This window comes from Acinonyx jubatus, chromosome B4 (genome assembly GCF_027475565.1).
Source record: "Acinonyx jubatus isolate Ajub_Pintada_27869175 chromosome B4, VMU_Ajub_asm_v1.0, whole genome shotgun sequence".
NCBI classification, from domain to species: Eukaryota; Metazoa; Chordata; class Mammalia; order Carnivora; family Felidae; genus Acinonyx; species Acinonyx jubatus.
The window spans coordinates 103,716,348-103,732,158 of record NC_069387.1 but is presented as its reverse complement, the minus strand read 5'-3'; the positions used below and the strand labels follow the sequence as shown (position 1 = coordinate 103,732,158).

The 15,811-nt window shown below is 35.3% G+C and overlaps 1 protein-coding gene and 1 non-coding gene across 2 annotated transcripts in view; both read right to left on the bottom strand.

Moving 5' to 3' along the window:
• The window catches only part of TMTC2 (transmembrane O-mannosyltransferase targeting cadherins 2), a 397,388-nt gene that overhangs the window by 172,499 nt on the left and 209,078 nt on the right, over positions 1 to 15,811 (bottom strand). The window contains exon 4 of the mRNA XM_015083452.3: positions 9,157 to 9,271. Within this exon, the coding sequence (XP_014938938.2) occupies positions 9,157 to 9,271 (115 nt within the window). The remainder of the gene's footprint in view (positions 1 to 9,156; positions 9,272 to 15,811) is intronic.
• On the bottom strand, positions 13,266 to 13,411 carry LOC113602940 (U12 minor spliceosomal RNA). Its single transcript, XR_003424457.1, has one exon. It is a non-coding gene; the product is annotated as a U12 minor spliceosomal RNA (small nuclear RNA).

The window sequence follows — 15,811 nt, the reverse complement described above, 5'->3', positions numbered from 1 at the left end:
TAAAAACTAGGAGAAAATAATTTGCAAAACTGATTTTTGTGTATATGCATATAAGTGCATGGGTGCATGTTATTTTAAACCCCGCAAAACAAGAAAAAAACGTCACTTATAAAACTAGGCAAGAAATATGAACAATTAGCTCCTAGTAAAATTACAAAGAACCAATAAAAAAATTGTTTACCTCCATCTGTAATTAGAGAGATGAAGAATGAAGCAGCATAGTTTTTAAACCATCCTGTTGGATATGCCAGTAAAAACTATTCAGTGTAAACCAAAATGGAGAGGGTCGTGCACACTTTGACACATCTGCACACACACAAATTTAAAAATCAGTGGTGACATATATATGCAGGAGAAAAGTATTAAAATATGTATGCATAACTGCATGTATAAATGCACACATACATACTTGTGAAAATCTGAGGAGATATATCGTAGGGGAGGCAAAAGGGGGTTAAGAAATGCAATAATTAAGGGCGCCTGGGTGGCTCAGTCGGTTAGGCTTCCAACTCTTGTTTTTGACTCAGGTCATGGTCTCACAGTTCATGAGTTCGGGCCCTGCATCAGGCTGCATGCTGGCAGTGGGGAGTCTGCTTGGGATTCTCTCTCTATACTTTCTCTCTGCCCCTCCCCCACTCACGTGCTCTTTCTCCATCTCTCAAAAATAAATAAATAAACTTAAAAAAAAAAGAAATGCAATAATTAGAAACTTTTATGTTTTACTCTATTTTCTTCAGTACTATTTCAGTGTTTTACAACAAGATTATATTTGTGTATTGATTGGTGACAATTATCAATTAAAACAAAGTATATAATAAGTGGTAGGCCTTGCTTTTTCCATGAGAACAAGTAGGTACTGGTAGTCTGTCCCACCTCATTGCAGGAATCAGTCAAGAGCCAAATGAATTGTGTATCCAGAGTCCTAGTGTCCTCAAGCCAATGGAATTTTACCAAAAATCTCTCAATTACATTTTACTTCACACATGACAAGCACTTCCAGGCACTCCTGATTGATAGTGTCTCCTGAATTCTCTATTTTAGGAGACCAGCCTGCTTACCTAGTATCCCTGGGACACCTCCCTCCATCCTTCACACACACACACCCACACACATCCATGGAACTTGGCACGAAACCCTGTCCTGAACTCTAGCCATTTGGCCAAAGCTTCCTTTCCCCTTTTTTCCACCAGTCTTCATTCTTCCCTGGGCTTCTCATACCTTGTTGGGCCATGGAGCTTAAGAATGGCTCAGCCCCATGTCAGATAGTCAATCACTTCTATTCTATAATCTCTGATTTTTCTTACCTCTCAAGGGTCCTCAAAACCTGCCCCTAAATGAACAAACGAACATCTCACTAGAAGCAGACCTGTGACAACTCTGTACCCACATTTCCCTCACTGCTATAGCCTCTTAAATTACTTCCTCCTAAAGGTTCTTTACAGTGTGAGATACATAAACCCACTTAAATTCTATGCAAAGATTTGGCTTCATCAAGAAGTCTTTTACTTGATCTGCTCCTCCATGAAAAACTACTGTCTGGTCTCTCTCAAACTGAAGCTTTCAATAGGCAGTTGTTATTGGTTGAATTATGTCTCTCCCCCCAAAAAAAATGTATGTTGAAGTTCTAACCTCCAACACCTCAGAATATGACCTTAGTTGGAGACAGGGACACTGCAGATGTAACTTGTTAATTTAACAAGTTTGGGTCCCCAATCCAATATGACTGGTAACCTTACTAGAGAGTGCACAGGGAGAAGGTCATGTGATGACAAACACAGAGACTAGAGTTCTGCAGATGCAAGCCAAGAAACTCCCAAGCATGCCAGCAAGCCATAAGAGAGAAGTAAGGAAGGACTCCCCTACAGGTTTCAGGGGGAAATCGTCCTGTGGATACCTTGATTTCAGACTGCTAGCCTCCAGAGCTGTGATAAAATCAATTTCTATTGTTTTTAGCTACCCAGTTTGTGGTGCTTTGTTATAGCAGCCCTAAGAAACTAATACACAATGGGACACCTGGGTGGCTCAGTCAGTTGAGCGTCTGACTTTGGCTCAGGTCATGATATCCCGGTTTGTGAGTTTGAGCCCCATGTTGGGCTCTGTGCTGACAGCTCAGAGCCTGGAGCCTGCTTCAGATTCTGTGTCTCCCTCCCTCTTTCTCTGTGCCTCCTGCACTCATGCTCTGTCTCGCTCTGTCTCTCTCTCTCTCTCTCTCTCTCTCTCTCTCTCCCTCTCTCTTTCAATAATATAATAAATGTTTAAAAATTTGTTTTAAATAAAAAAAGAAACTAATACAGAAACCAATTGAATGTAAATGTGTTTGCTTCTGAAATTGCAAGAAAATGCAACTCCAGACATCTAATTCAAGAAGGTTCCTTGTAACCTGGAATCATTTCATGATAATGATTAAAAAACACTTATACAATTCCAAGAATGTGATTATCTAATACCCATTACTAATCTTATCACATATTGATAAATGGGATCTTCCTTGCTCTGATATTGATTTCATAATTCATTTATAAAATCAACAAGTACAATTAGAACTGTGTAAGAAGAGATACAATGATCAATAAGAAATTGCCACTATTTCAAGAAACTGAATGTAAATGGAAATGACTGCTGTACTTTAATATTAAATATGGTGTTGCTATTAACTTTAGACCAATATTCTTTATATAATAGAAGTATGTCTTTATTCCTAGTTTATTATAAGTGACTATAAAATGACTATTTATAAGTTTGTTTATTACTTATGAAACACATGTTGACCAAAAACCTTCCTGGAATTTCTAGAGATGATCATAATTTTTTCCTCTTCTGAATTTTTAAATTGAAAGAGTATAATAATTGAATTGTAATATGGAACATGCCATTATAAATCTTAGAATAAACCCCACCTGATAGCGATGTTTTAATCTTTAATATGCTACTACATTCGCTCTATTAATCTTAGAATATGTCTACATTTATATTCATAAGTATAACTGGTAGTCCTGTTATTTTGTTGTTTGTTTGCTTTTGCTGTGTGGGTTTGTTTTTTGGGGGGGTTTTGATGTTTGCTGTTGTTATTATTTTCATTATTCTCCTTTGTTTTTTGGTGTTAAATATAGTCAGACCTTTTGCCATCAGTTTATATGGCTTCACAAAAATAAATGAGAAGTGTAACTGGTACAAGAAATAACTTCATTGATTGAAGATTTGATAGTACACATTTGTCAAATGCCTTAACTTTGTTCCTTTGGAGAAAACTCTTTCATATGGCTTTTAAAATTTTTTAAGGTTTTTGATTCCAATTGCCTACTTCTTGGGTTAATATTGATCATTTCTATTTTCACAAAAAAGCATCCATGTCACTAATATTTTCATATATATATAACTAATGTTTTGTTATTTTAAGCTTCCATACATCTGGTTGTAGCCTCTTTCTCATTCTCTTTTATATACTTGAGGTTTTCTATTTGGTCATATACTACGCTTGCCCAAAACTGTTGATCTTTTAAAGAACATTCTCTTACACTTACTCCTTACTTCCCAATGTTTCACCATAGTCTTCTTCATTAACATTTTCTTTTTATTTCCTTAAATTATTTTATTGCTCCTCTCCTGGCTTCTCATATTAGATGATTACTTAGGTTCTTACAACATAGAATAAAACTGGCAACTAACTTATGGTGGCAAAATCTATTATCCACAGAAATGATCCCCTCTGTTATGTAAGATAATCAAGAATTGATTAAACCACATTAAATTTATTATCTGCACCCTGAAATTTAATACCTAATGAAATATTCAATGTTCTATTGAATTACTTGTTTAAATATCATTTGGAACAGACTGCTAGGGCAAATCTATAACAACAATGAAAGAACAATGAGTATTTTTCAGGCTAGAAATCAATTATATTTCAGAGACAGTGAGTAGTGCTGCTAGAAGGTTGAAAGTCGACTATATATTTATAAAATTTGACAGTATAAATCATTGAGCAATGGTCTATCTGCTTTATCCCTGAAATTTATTATACATGAAAAGAGAAACCAACATCATAATACAGATCTGTTACACTGATCTTAAAATTACTTGTGTGAAGTAATGGATTTTAATAAATATAGCAATATGAATAAAAGGCTGAATATAAGGCTATGCTTTCAATGCACCACATCTGTCACTCTTAAGAGTAGAATGCGGGTCTGGTGAAATGGGTGAAGGGGGTCAAAAGGTACAAACTTCTGCTTATAAAATATATTTGTCATGGGGATCCATTGTACAGCATGGTCACTATAGCTAATAACAATGTGTTACATATTTGAAAGTTGCAAAGAGAAATTTTCTAAGTAGAAGCTCTCATCACAAGAAAAAAAAAGTGTAACTATGTTTAGTGACAGCTAACTAGTCTTATTTGCTAAGTAGAAGCTCTCATCACAAGACAAAAAAAATTGTGAACATGTTTAGTGACAGCTAACTAGTCTTATTGTGGTGATTGGTTCAACACATACACATATTGAATCATGAGGTACACCTGAAACGAATGTTATATTTCAATTACATCTCAATTTTTTAAGTAGAATTATGTACTGTTTCAAATTTCACATTATATGCTTATTATCTGTAAGCATGGATTGAAGTGATATCAAAACCTTATAATTAATGGATTTAGGCAATTTAAAACAATTTCTGCAGTAGTTTCTTCTTGAAAGCAACTTTTAGCTCAGTTGTGCAAACTCATGATCCTTCTAACAAAATTCTACGGTAAAAGTTCAGTAAACTTAGTAACTGTCATTAAAAAATAATAATAACTGATACTCTCTATTAGATGTAATTACAGTTGTGTAGGGGTGCCTGGGTGGCTCAGTCGGTTAGGCGTCCGACTTCAGCTCAGGTCATGATTTTATGATTTGTGGGTTCGAGCCCACTATGGGTTCTGTGCTGACAGCTCAGAGCCTGGAGCCTGCTTTGGATTCTGTGTCTCCCTGAATCTCTGCCCCTCCCCTGCTTGCGCTCTGTCTCTCTCTCTCTTAAACATTAAAAAAAAATTTTTTAAAGACGTAATTACAAGTATTTTATTTATATATGTAAAAGTAGTTAGAATTAAGTTTTTTCTCCTAGGTTTAAAAGAAATATACTGAGGTTATTTTTTTTTTCCCACATCCTTGGTTTATCTCTGCCAGCTTGAGAAGAAATACTATGACTGCATGAGTATAGAGTCAGAACATCTTGAGTTCAAATACTGGCTTTTCTTTTATTTGTGTAACCAACACAAATTATCTGAGTTTCATTTTCTTCATTTTGTAGGCCTCATTTGAAGACAAGCTGTTATAACATATGTAAAGAACTAAGAGTGCTTGGCACATAGAAGTAATTCAGGTAATTATTAACAGAGAAAAAAATTAAAATTATTCCATCATTTTATAAATAGGCAATTGAACTTTATACATGCACCTCTCAGATATAACTTGATATTAATGCTACAGAAAAACATCCTCAAAGTTTTAAAATCTTGTAATGCAATGTTCCCTAAACTTCAGCTATAACCACCTATCATTTGTATCATTACTTACTTGATGTTTTTCCAAATCATCTTTTCTTCCTTCTATCCCCACCTAGAACATTTAGATGAGCTAGTTATATCTTTAAACTATAAACAGAAAAATAAAATTATAGGGATTAAAGATTATCTCTGACCTCCTAGAATCATCTTGTATCTGGCCAGTGGTGGTGGACCTCACTTTGGTAATCAGTGTTCTGAAGTTACATGATAATATATGTCTACAGATCATTTTCCTAATAAAAATTCCTAACACCATGCAGTTTTTTCAGTAGTTTCCAAAGCAGGTAGATTTATAAACATTGAAGGTGTTAAAAAGAAGAAAGAAAGAAAAATAAAGAAGAAAGAAAGAAAGAAAGAAAGAAAGAAAGAAAGAAAGAAAGAAGAAAAGAAAAAAAAAGGAAAGAAAAAAATAAATAAATCTAGGTTACTGATTAAAAGTTAAGTACAGGACCTAACAGGAGCTTACATGATTCCCAAAAAGCTTCTAAAATTAATTAATAAAAATGGGCATTTCGTGCCAACGATATACTAGGTTTATTATTTCAGGCTTTGGTCATACACATCTTTAAGAGATATAACTGTAACTGAGGATATGAAATGTGATTAATAACTGCTACTACCACGAAGGAGTGATATAGGTTACGTTAACTGATAAAACTGAGCAAAGCACATTTCTTTTCTTTCAAAACTGAAACAGAACAAGAAGAAATTTCTATATATCAGAGAAAATTACGGAATAAAAATAGCATATATACCTTAAAAGAAAAAAACTGTATTGTCAAATAGTCTCTAAATGGTCCATGAGAAAACTTGGCTTTTTTCCAAACTATGTAAATAAACAGAAAAAACAAAACCAAAAACAAAAGTTTGCTCGTAAGGACATATAATACCAGACACATTTATAATATTACAGGTGGTAAGATATTTATCTTGGTGCATTTTATTAATGATTGATCAAAAATCAATGGGTAGCTCAGTCAGTTAAGTGTCCTACTCGTGGTTTTGGCTCAGGTCATGATCTCACGATTTGTGAGATTAAGTCCCACATCAGGCTCTGAGCTGACATCGTGGAGCCTGATTGGGATTCTCTCTTTCCCTCTCTCTCTGCCCCTCCCCCACTTGCACTCTCTCTCAAAATAAATTTAAAAGTTTTTTTAAAATAAAAAATAAAAATAAATCAATGAAGAATTCACTTCTTTTGAAATATAGTTACTTAGTATCAGAATTCTATCAAACACGTGGGCTTTATAATCCAATACTTTAAAATGATTGGTAACATTTCTTATGGAATTTAAGCCTCCCCATTTGACCTAACAGTTAAGTGTAGTTTAAAAAACCTGCCATGTTAATAAAAAATATTTTGGAACTATATATGGCATTTATGCTACATCTCACTTACAAATAAGGGGGGAAAAGAACGTTTTGTTAATAACCACTTTTCCAGCAAGGATTTTTCATTTGGATTTGGAAGGTCTATCCATTCTGTAATAGTTCAAATATACAGCCACAGAGGAAGTTACAAGATGCAGGTTTTAAATTACATGTAAAGGGTATTTGTCTAATTGAATAAATTTCTCTTCTCAACAAAGAGTAAGCCTAGATAGATACATTTCCTTCTTCTTTCAAGCCATGCCAGATACCGCCAGGAGGTAGGTAACCTGAAACTACTGGCTGTAGGTTCTTTAAGAAAAAGAAAGACAAGCTCAGTGAAGAGGTTCTGGTTGTTCAGTTTACTCTGTCCTCTGAAAATCTGTGGGGAATGGGCACCAGAAGAAAACTGGATCCCTTATTACAAGACAAGGGGTCCCTGTGACAAAGTTACTTTCAGATGCAAAAAAAAAAAAAACAAAAACCCAAAAAACATTGGTATACATGTATTAAACTGATAAGGTTCTTTTTTCATGAAATAAAAATACTGCTAATCACTAATAAAGTAACATCACATAATTTAGATGAGGTGGACATGGGGAAAGCCTTTGTAGGCGTATCTAGGTATACTCATTCAAGTAAAAAAAAAAAAAAAGATGGAAATACGTATTTCATGAAAAATTACAGTAATATACAGGGTGAAGCAAGAAACAGTAGAAAGCAAGTATCAGGGAGAGTACAAACTGGAGAGGGTGTGCCCCATCTAAATGCATTCCAGGTAAAAACAGAAAAATGAACACTATTCACGTCAACACAAAACACATGCTGGCCTAATTTAGACCATAGGCCAGGAGGCTGAGATCCTGGTGTTAAAGTCTGGGAGTTTGAATACAAGGTAAATGTAGGAACAGGAAGTTAAACCGAGCTCACCTTGTCTACTTTTTCTTAAAAATCTAGATTTTTTTTTGTTTATTTTTATTCATTTTCTATTTTTTCTGTCTGTTCACTTAGATTTAGCCAGTACAAAAGATTTAGATATAACCAGAATATAAACACATATTAAAAATTAAGTTGCCAAGTTAGTTTGATACTATCAGTATTACTTCATCCATTAAAGATAAGCAGTAGACATCTTACTATGTCTGGTCCCTTCCTACAGGGACTGGGTCCTCCTCCCAACCATTCGAACCATGGAGGCCCTGCCAAAGGAGGTGTCCTACTGCCCCTGCCACTCTGCCCCATGGTTCACTCAAGAGAGGACACACGACCCCAGAAGGGTCACTCAAAGATCTCTACCAGGATTAACAGAGACACCAAGGCAACCCCTTCTGAGATTGAAAAGGGTCATGACATTATGTCTATAAAGGTGTACAAGTTGTCTTTGCAACTGACACAGCCCCACAGGGAGAGGAATGAACCCAAAGGAAACTGGATACAGAAAATGGAGACAAATTTCTGAAAGGTAAAGCACCTGGATCTAATTGTGCCTACGTTTAATCAACTCCAGAAATTTTCAATTACAGGAATTAATAAATTCTCTTTTGTGTTTAAGCAAATTTAGACCAAGTTTCTATTACTTGCAAACAAAAACGTGTCATAAATGTAAGAGACAAAGAAGGTATTTGGGTTTTGCATGTATCCATTAATATCTTACTGCATCCTCTTTCCAGGGAAAAACAGCAAATTTTTCCCCAAGGGATTTTTCTAACCTGACATAGACAGATACTCTGACTTAATTACCAGTACCTTTGCAGGGGGAGGGCTGTTAAACCACATTTTCTTATTTGACAACTCCCCAGATTTACTACACGTTCTATACATACTTTGACACAAACAATTCTTTGTTTGATAATAATGAAAATATTGATTATATGAAGTATCATACATAGCAACCTTATTTCCTGATCCCAACTAAGTGTTAATGGAACAAACTTCAAACAAACAAACAAACAAACAAAACTGAAAGCATTTAAACCAATTTTTAGGTTATATATGAAGTACGATAGTACTTCAAGAAAATTCAACCATACTACATCAATAGACACGAATATTTGGGCCAATGCATAGGCCCTAAACAAAGAAATCACAAATACTAAGCACCTACTCGTCTCACAGGCATGATTAATGAAAAGACTGTTTCAGAAAAACAGCTATCATCATTTCCATTTCCAGCAGTTAAATCAATAGTCTCTCACCACAGGTTTCAAAGATGAAGCAAACCAGAGAAAGTAATGCATACTCACAAATTATAAAGCATGTCAGCCATGTTGCTACGGTAGTACAAAGCATTTCTATAGGCGCTTTCAGCTTCAGAAATTTTGCTCTGACTCTTCAGAACATTTCCAAGGTTACCCCATGCTGCCAAGAAGAGAAAGAAGTATTCAGGCTGAGCGTCAATCCAATTATACATGACATAATATCAGGGCGTCAGGAAGTACCACAGGGAGAGAAAACCTCCATAAAGCATTCTTAAGAAGGAAAAATTTATTTCCTTTATAATCCAACATTTCATCAAACCAGGAGATTAAATACAATCGAAGTCTTAAAAAAATTAAAGTAATTATTATGTCTCAAAGCTGATATACATATGCAGTTCATCATAAGGCCAAGAACAATGTTATCTTAAGATCATCTACAAAGACTTCAGGCTCTTTCAAATTTCAGTAGGGGTCTGCATGGCCTGAAATTATTGTAAACTTACTGAACCAGAACTGTAAGAAATCATCTTAAAGTAAATAAAGATTTCCATTCAAATACGATAAAACTGAAAAATGACACAAGAGAACAGCATATAAAGCAAGATAACTAAGATCAAAGCTATAAAGAGGCTTAATCGTCAGAAACATGACACTTCTTAAAACAGTTAAACATATATGGTTTATTCAGATATAATGTTCTTTTATACACTCCTTGTTAATAAATTTATTTGTAGGAAAGCCAGTGTCTCAGTATTTTCACACATAACACTTTTAAAAAAATCTGTGTTTTGGGGTGCCTGGGTGGTTCAGTTGGTTAAGCGTCTGACTTCTGGTTCCGGCTCAGGTCATGATCTCACAGTTTTGTGAGTATGAGCTCCGCATCAGGCTCTGTGCTGGCAGCACGGAGCCCTGCTTGGGATTTTTTTCTCTCTCTCTCTCTGCCTCTGTCCTGCTCATGCTGTCTCTGTCTCAAAATAATAGAAGTACACTTTAAAAAAAAATAAAAAATAAAAAAATACGTGTTTTCTCTTTGCTCTTTCTTTTTCACCCCAAGTAATCATGATGTTTCAACATTCAAAAGACCAAACCTACACTATTAACAACTGTCCGTACAGTCTGCAGACTTAGGACTCAAGCCTGGATGCTTCTGCTGCCTTTCTTCTTTACCGAAAGGAGAGGCGGTATTGAGTCCTCAAACCAGAGTCCTTCCCAGGCAGAGGGCAGGGATGAGAAGGCTTTTGTGTATCGAGAATATACTTATTTGGATAATTACTGACTTTATCTGAAGAATGAAAGGGGTTTGGCGGTATCAATTTTTAATGAATAAAAAAGTGTAAAATCTTTCAGTAATGAAGTTGCCTGTGTGCCCTGCTAATTTAACACTGTGCCTTAATTTACTCATCTGTAAAACAGGAAAAATAATTAGTATTTCATGGGTCTTGTGATAAGGATTAAAGGTGTCAAGACACGTGGCAAACACTTAACAAATATTTGCTATTATCATTAATATTATTGTGATTGGTGCTCTTTTGCAATGTACCATGTCAAGCATTGCTTATAGAAACAATGTCAAATATAACTTATTATATGCCATTATGTTATCTACAGAGAATAATAATCTTCTATATTTGGAAAGTCATATAACTCCTTTTTCCTCTGATGGAAAGCAGAGGGAAAGCATTGCACTTACAATTACTCATCACTTAATAATGTCACATACCACACCACACCCTTGAAATAGATCGTCTCACTGAGCTCTCAACACCGACCTGTACATAAATACCCCATCTACTCTGTGAGTGAGGAAACAGACTCAGAGACACTAAAAAACTTGCAAAGTTAAAACAAAAGCATTAGAGCAGGAATTCCAATCCAAGAGTGGTGGCTTCCAAACTTTTTCCACCATTCACCTAAGATTTTCATACCACATTTCATCTTTCACTGCAAACCAACTTTCACACACTACAAATCAGACCTTGGCATTATGAATCCATGAAAAATTGAATCCTTAAGCTGAAAGATAAAACTTAGTTTTAAAATATTGTCGAATTAGTTTATAATATTGACAGTTTACAATATTGAATTAGTTTATAAGTTTATAATATTGTCAAATTACTTTATAATATCCAATAATATAATATTGGAATAAAATCCCAATACTAAGTTCAGTAACAGGAAATATAAAGTAGCAGTAAAAGCATATAGTAAAGTAAGTTACAATTATCTTCAAACTTAATAGGTATAATGTCACATGTATTTTATATCCAGTCCTGCTTCTCCCACCATCACCATTACCAAATTAATAAAGTATGGATCTATGGAAACTTCTAATAGCCAGGTTGTTTTCAACCCACTTCACTCCTCTCAAAGTTCTGCTTTGATTGTGGTATTAGTGAATGAAAGTATATTTACATTGGAATCACTCCACAGAAATGCCTCCAAGTATTAATTCAAGCATCAGGAAAGCACCATCATAATACTATCTCATCCAACCCATACTCTTGGAACACAGATGCTGAACAAAAAACCAATAGCAAAGAACTGATTTGAATATTTTAAGGCATTTCTTTTCAGGAACTTACATCTCAATTAAATAATAAACTAACAAGTGTTTCTCTTTTTAATAGTCAACAGACATAGAGTTATGCTCAGAATATGTTTCCCGAGTTGGTCATTTATTCATTTATGTACGTATCTAATTATTAAACAAATATTTGCTAGCACCTAGTCGGTGCCCGGAACTTTATTAGGGGCTGGGTGCACAGACCCATACATACATACAAGTTCTCACCCACGTGGAGCTTATGTTTGAAGTGGCTTATGTGAAGAAGCTTATGTGAAGAGGAGTGGGGAAGGAGGACCACACCAGAGAATAAATGGGTTAACTTCAGATAATGCTAAGTGCTACAAACAAAATAAAACAAAGCTAGGTAGACTGAATGAGGCCAATTTATACAGATAATCTTAGACACAGGGAAATGTATGTGATATCTAAGGACTAAAAGATAAGGAGCTCAGCCTTAGAAAGATTGGTGATGCCAGATAAGGGGAAGAGTAAAAGCAAAGGATCCAGGGTGGCTTCCACTGGGACAGGCAGCAAAAGAGATGGTTATTTCAAAGTGAGATACAACTCAGAATTAAAAACCACCAGCAAGGTTATCTGTGGCAAAGCCACAATGTAATACCATGTTTCTTGTTCTTTGTCCAGATGGAAGCCTCTCACATCTTTATGATTCAGTCATTGCCCTAGGTGACTGGGACAAGAAAAAGAAAATTCCCAAATCAAGCATATACTTGTATTTATTTATTTTTTTTTTATTTTTTTAACGTTTATTTATTTTTGAGACAGAGAGAGACAGAGCATGAACAGGGGAGGGGCGGAGAGAGAGGGAGACACAGAATCTGAAACAGGCTCTAGGCTCTGAGCTGTCAGCATAGAGCCCGACGCGGGGCTCGAACTCACGGACCGCGAGATCGTGACCTGAGCCGAAGTCGGACGCTTAACCGACCAAGCCACCCAGGCGCCCCAAGCATATACTTTTAAAACAATTTTACCTACTTGTGGAACAAAGAGGAAGGAAGGAAAAAAGTGGGGGAGGGGGAGGGTAGACTTTGATGTCCTGAACTCATCAGACTCTCACCACCAGGCTATATTTTTCTATTATATATTACACATTCTTACAGAATACCAACTTGAGACAAGATTACTTTCAATCCATGATAAATGAGACAAAGCAAGATTACTTCATAATTTTACTAAACAGAAAAAAGAAAAAGGCCAGTGTACAACCCAAGAAACACCAAAAACATCCCTCTCTCTTCCTAAATGAATGGCCTCTTTATCCAGTCACAGAAGTGATTCAGCACCCAATCTAGAGAACACCCTGCTTCTTTAGACGCTCTCCCAAATCACCCAACCAATATTCAAATTCTATGTCACAACCTCAGGATGCCCATGATGTGGTGTTCCCTCAGTGCAAGTAGTAATTAAGCCAAATTCCTCACTATCACTGTGTTCCTGGTGGTCTTAGGCTGAAAGGCATCACACTCAAATATGAAAACAATTCCTTTTCAAAATCCCCCCCCCTTTTTTTTCCCCCTCAAGCTCATTTATTACCTGCATACCAGTCTCCTCTTTCAGTGTTAAAGAAGAATGGACAGATCACCACTACCTGGCTTCCTGCAAAGTGGGCAGGTCACCTTAGGGCAAACTACCAGCTCAAATATTTGTCTCAAATTAGCAGTGAGCATTCGGGTGTCCCCCAAATCATTATTTTCCTTAGGCAGAAGTTTAAGGCATCAAAATCCCTTTTTTCTTAAATAACAGTTCTTCAGTACTGTGTTTACCAAAATACATTTTAGGTTTTGGGTGTTTGTTTGTTTGTTTGTTTGTTTTTTGGTGTAAAAACTGCTATCACTATTTCCACACATTCAAATTTAAATATGATTAATTACTGCATCACTGCTACAAAAACTCAATGCTGGGGCTCCTGGGCAGCTCAGTCGGTTGAGTGTCCAATTTCGGCTTAGGTCATGATCTCATGGTTTGTGAGTTTGAGTCCTGCATTGGTTTCTGTGCTGACAGCTGGGAGCCTGGAGCCTGCTTCGGATTCCGTGTCTCCCTATCTCTCTCTGCCCCTCCCCTGCTCACACTCCATCGCTGTCTCTCAAAAACAAATAACCGTTAAAAAAAAATTAAAGAAAAAAACCCTCAATGCTAACATAAAGATCACTTCTAAATATATAAAACTATCTTATAGACTATGACCTAAAATTTAAAAATTCCACTGGGGTCAACTAAATAGTAATTCTTTTCATAAACTGATCATTTATCGTATTTCAATAAAAAAATTTTAAAAATCAATGAATTAAAAAAAACATTTAAAATTTAGCTATCACAGATATGGTTTAGAAGAAAACACATTGAAGTGAACTATAAAAAGTATATTTTAGGAGGGCTAACGTCATGATTTCACAGCTATATAATTATCCTAAAGACTTAATCAGAGTAGCCATGGTTTTCTTGTGATTTTTTTTTTTTTTTACTTAAATTTGATATCAACCAAGTCAACTTTTTTTTATATCAGATCAATTTTTAAATGTAGCTAGTCTGAGTAATTGAAACTACCCAAACTATCCAAACTTGAAAAATATGGAGAAATATTCTAAGGCTCATGGGTAGGACAATTTAACAAGATTAATATAACAATTAACATTAATTTTCCCAAAATTTATCTATAAATTCTAAGTAACTTCAATCAATATTTTTGCATTGTTTATTAGTATACTCAGAAAATGTATTCTAACCACAATCTAGGAGAAATATAAAACTTGAGTTTTATACCATATTTATCATATGCAAAGGTAAATTCCAGATAGCTTTAAAAGTTAAATGTGAAAAGATAAGGCTAACAAGGATATGTAAGAGAATATCTTGTGGAAGGAAAAGAGATTTCTTAGAAAGACCTTCAAATATAACTCAAAAGGTTTAAAAAATGATGAATTTGAGTATCTCAAAATTAAAGACTTCTAATTATTGAGGGATAACAGGGACAAAGTTAAACATGCATTAATACATTAGGATAAGATATTTCAAACCTTTAAATAAAAAGAAGAAAAAACTCCTAACAAAGCAACCAGAAAAAGATAAATCCAACAGAGAGGGGAAAAAGATGGGCAAAGGAAATGAACATAAATTAAAACAAAATAAGTAAGTTAAAGCATTTTAACTAATATCCAAATTCCTTAGCAATCCAGAGAAACATAAATGAGAACAATGAGATTTGAGACTGGCAATATTTAGAAAACCGGATAAAACCAAGTACTAGTGGGTTTGTGGAGGAAGGCCCAGTGTACTATCTGGTGGCAGTGTAAGCCTGAGACAGCCATCCTGTTGGGCCATTTGACAGAACTCAGTCAAATCAACAAGATTCACCAAGTCCAGGATAAGCCCTAACCAGCAATCCCATGGCCAAAGAAATGTTCATCGAAGAGAACACGTAAAAGGGTGTTTAATGCAAGCCTCTTAGTGTTGGCTGGTAGTGGAAAGCAATCAACATGTCCATCATGGGAGTACCACGTGGGAAATAAGCTTCATGTATTACTATGCACAGGTGAGGACCAACAAACACCATGTAAACACTGACACATGAATGGACCTTAAAAAGCCAACAAAGAATCAAAATATCAGGTGCATTCTGTGTCACAACACTAGCTATAAATGTTAAAAATTCATTTCACCCAAAATATCACTACACATTTTGCAAAGGCATACTACAAATCTAAGGATGAAAATCAAGTACATTAGAGCAGTTGTCTATGGTGCAAAGGGAAGATGAAGTTAGGAAGAGTTAATGGGAATAAACACATGAATAAAAGAGAGGAAACCTGAAGGGATTATCCTGGTCATGATCAAACTGGCCATGAACCTAGGAATATAATTAATCTAACTGTCTACAACTGGGTTAGGTGGAGAGGGGACACAGGGGAAATGGAGGGGAGGGGAGGGAAGGAAAGGAAGGAAAAGAGAGAAGAAAAATTAAGGTCCCACATTCTTTTAAAATAGAGACAGGGTTATCCTATATCCTACTTAAGGAATAAAGAGTTTTAACATTCACTAAACTTTTTCTTGTACTAAGACAATCAGAAACAGATGTCTGGGATTATCTTCAAATTTTCACTTGGTAATTACACTTTGGCC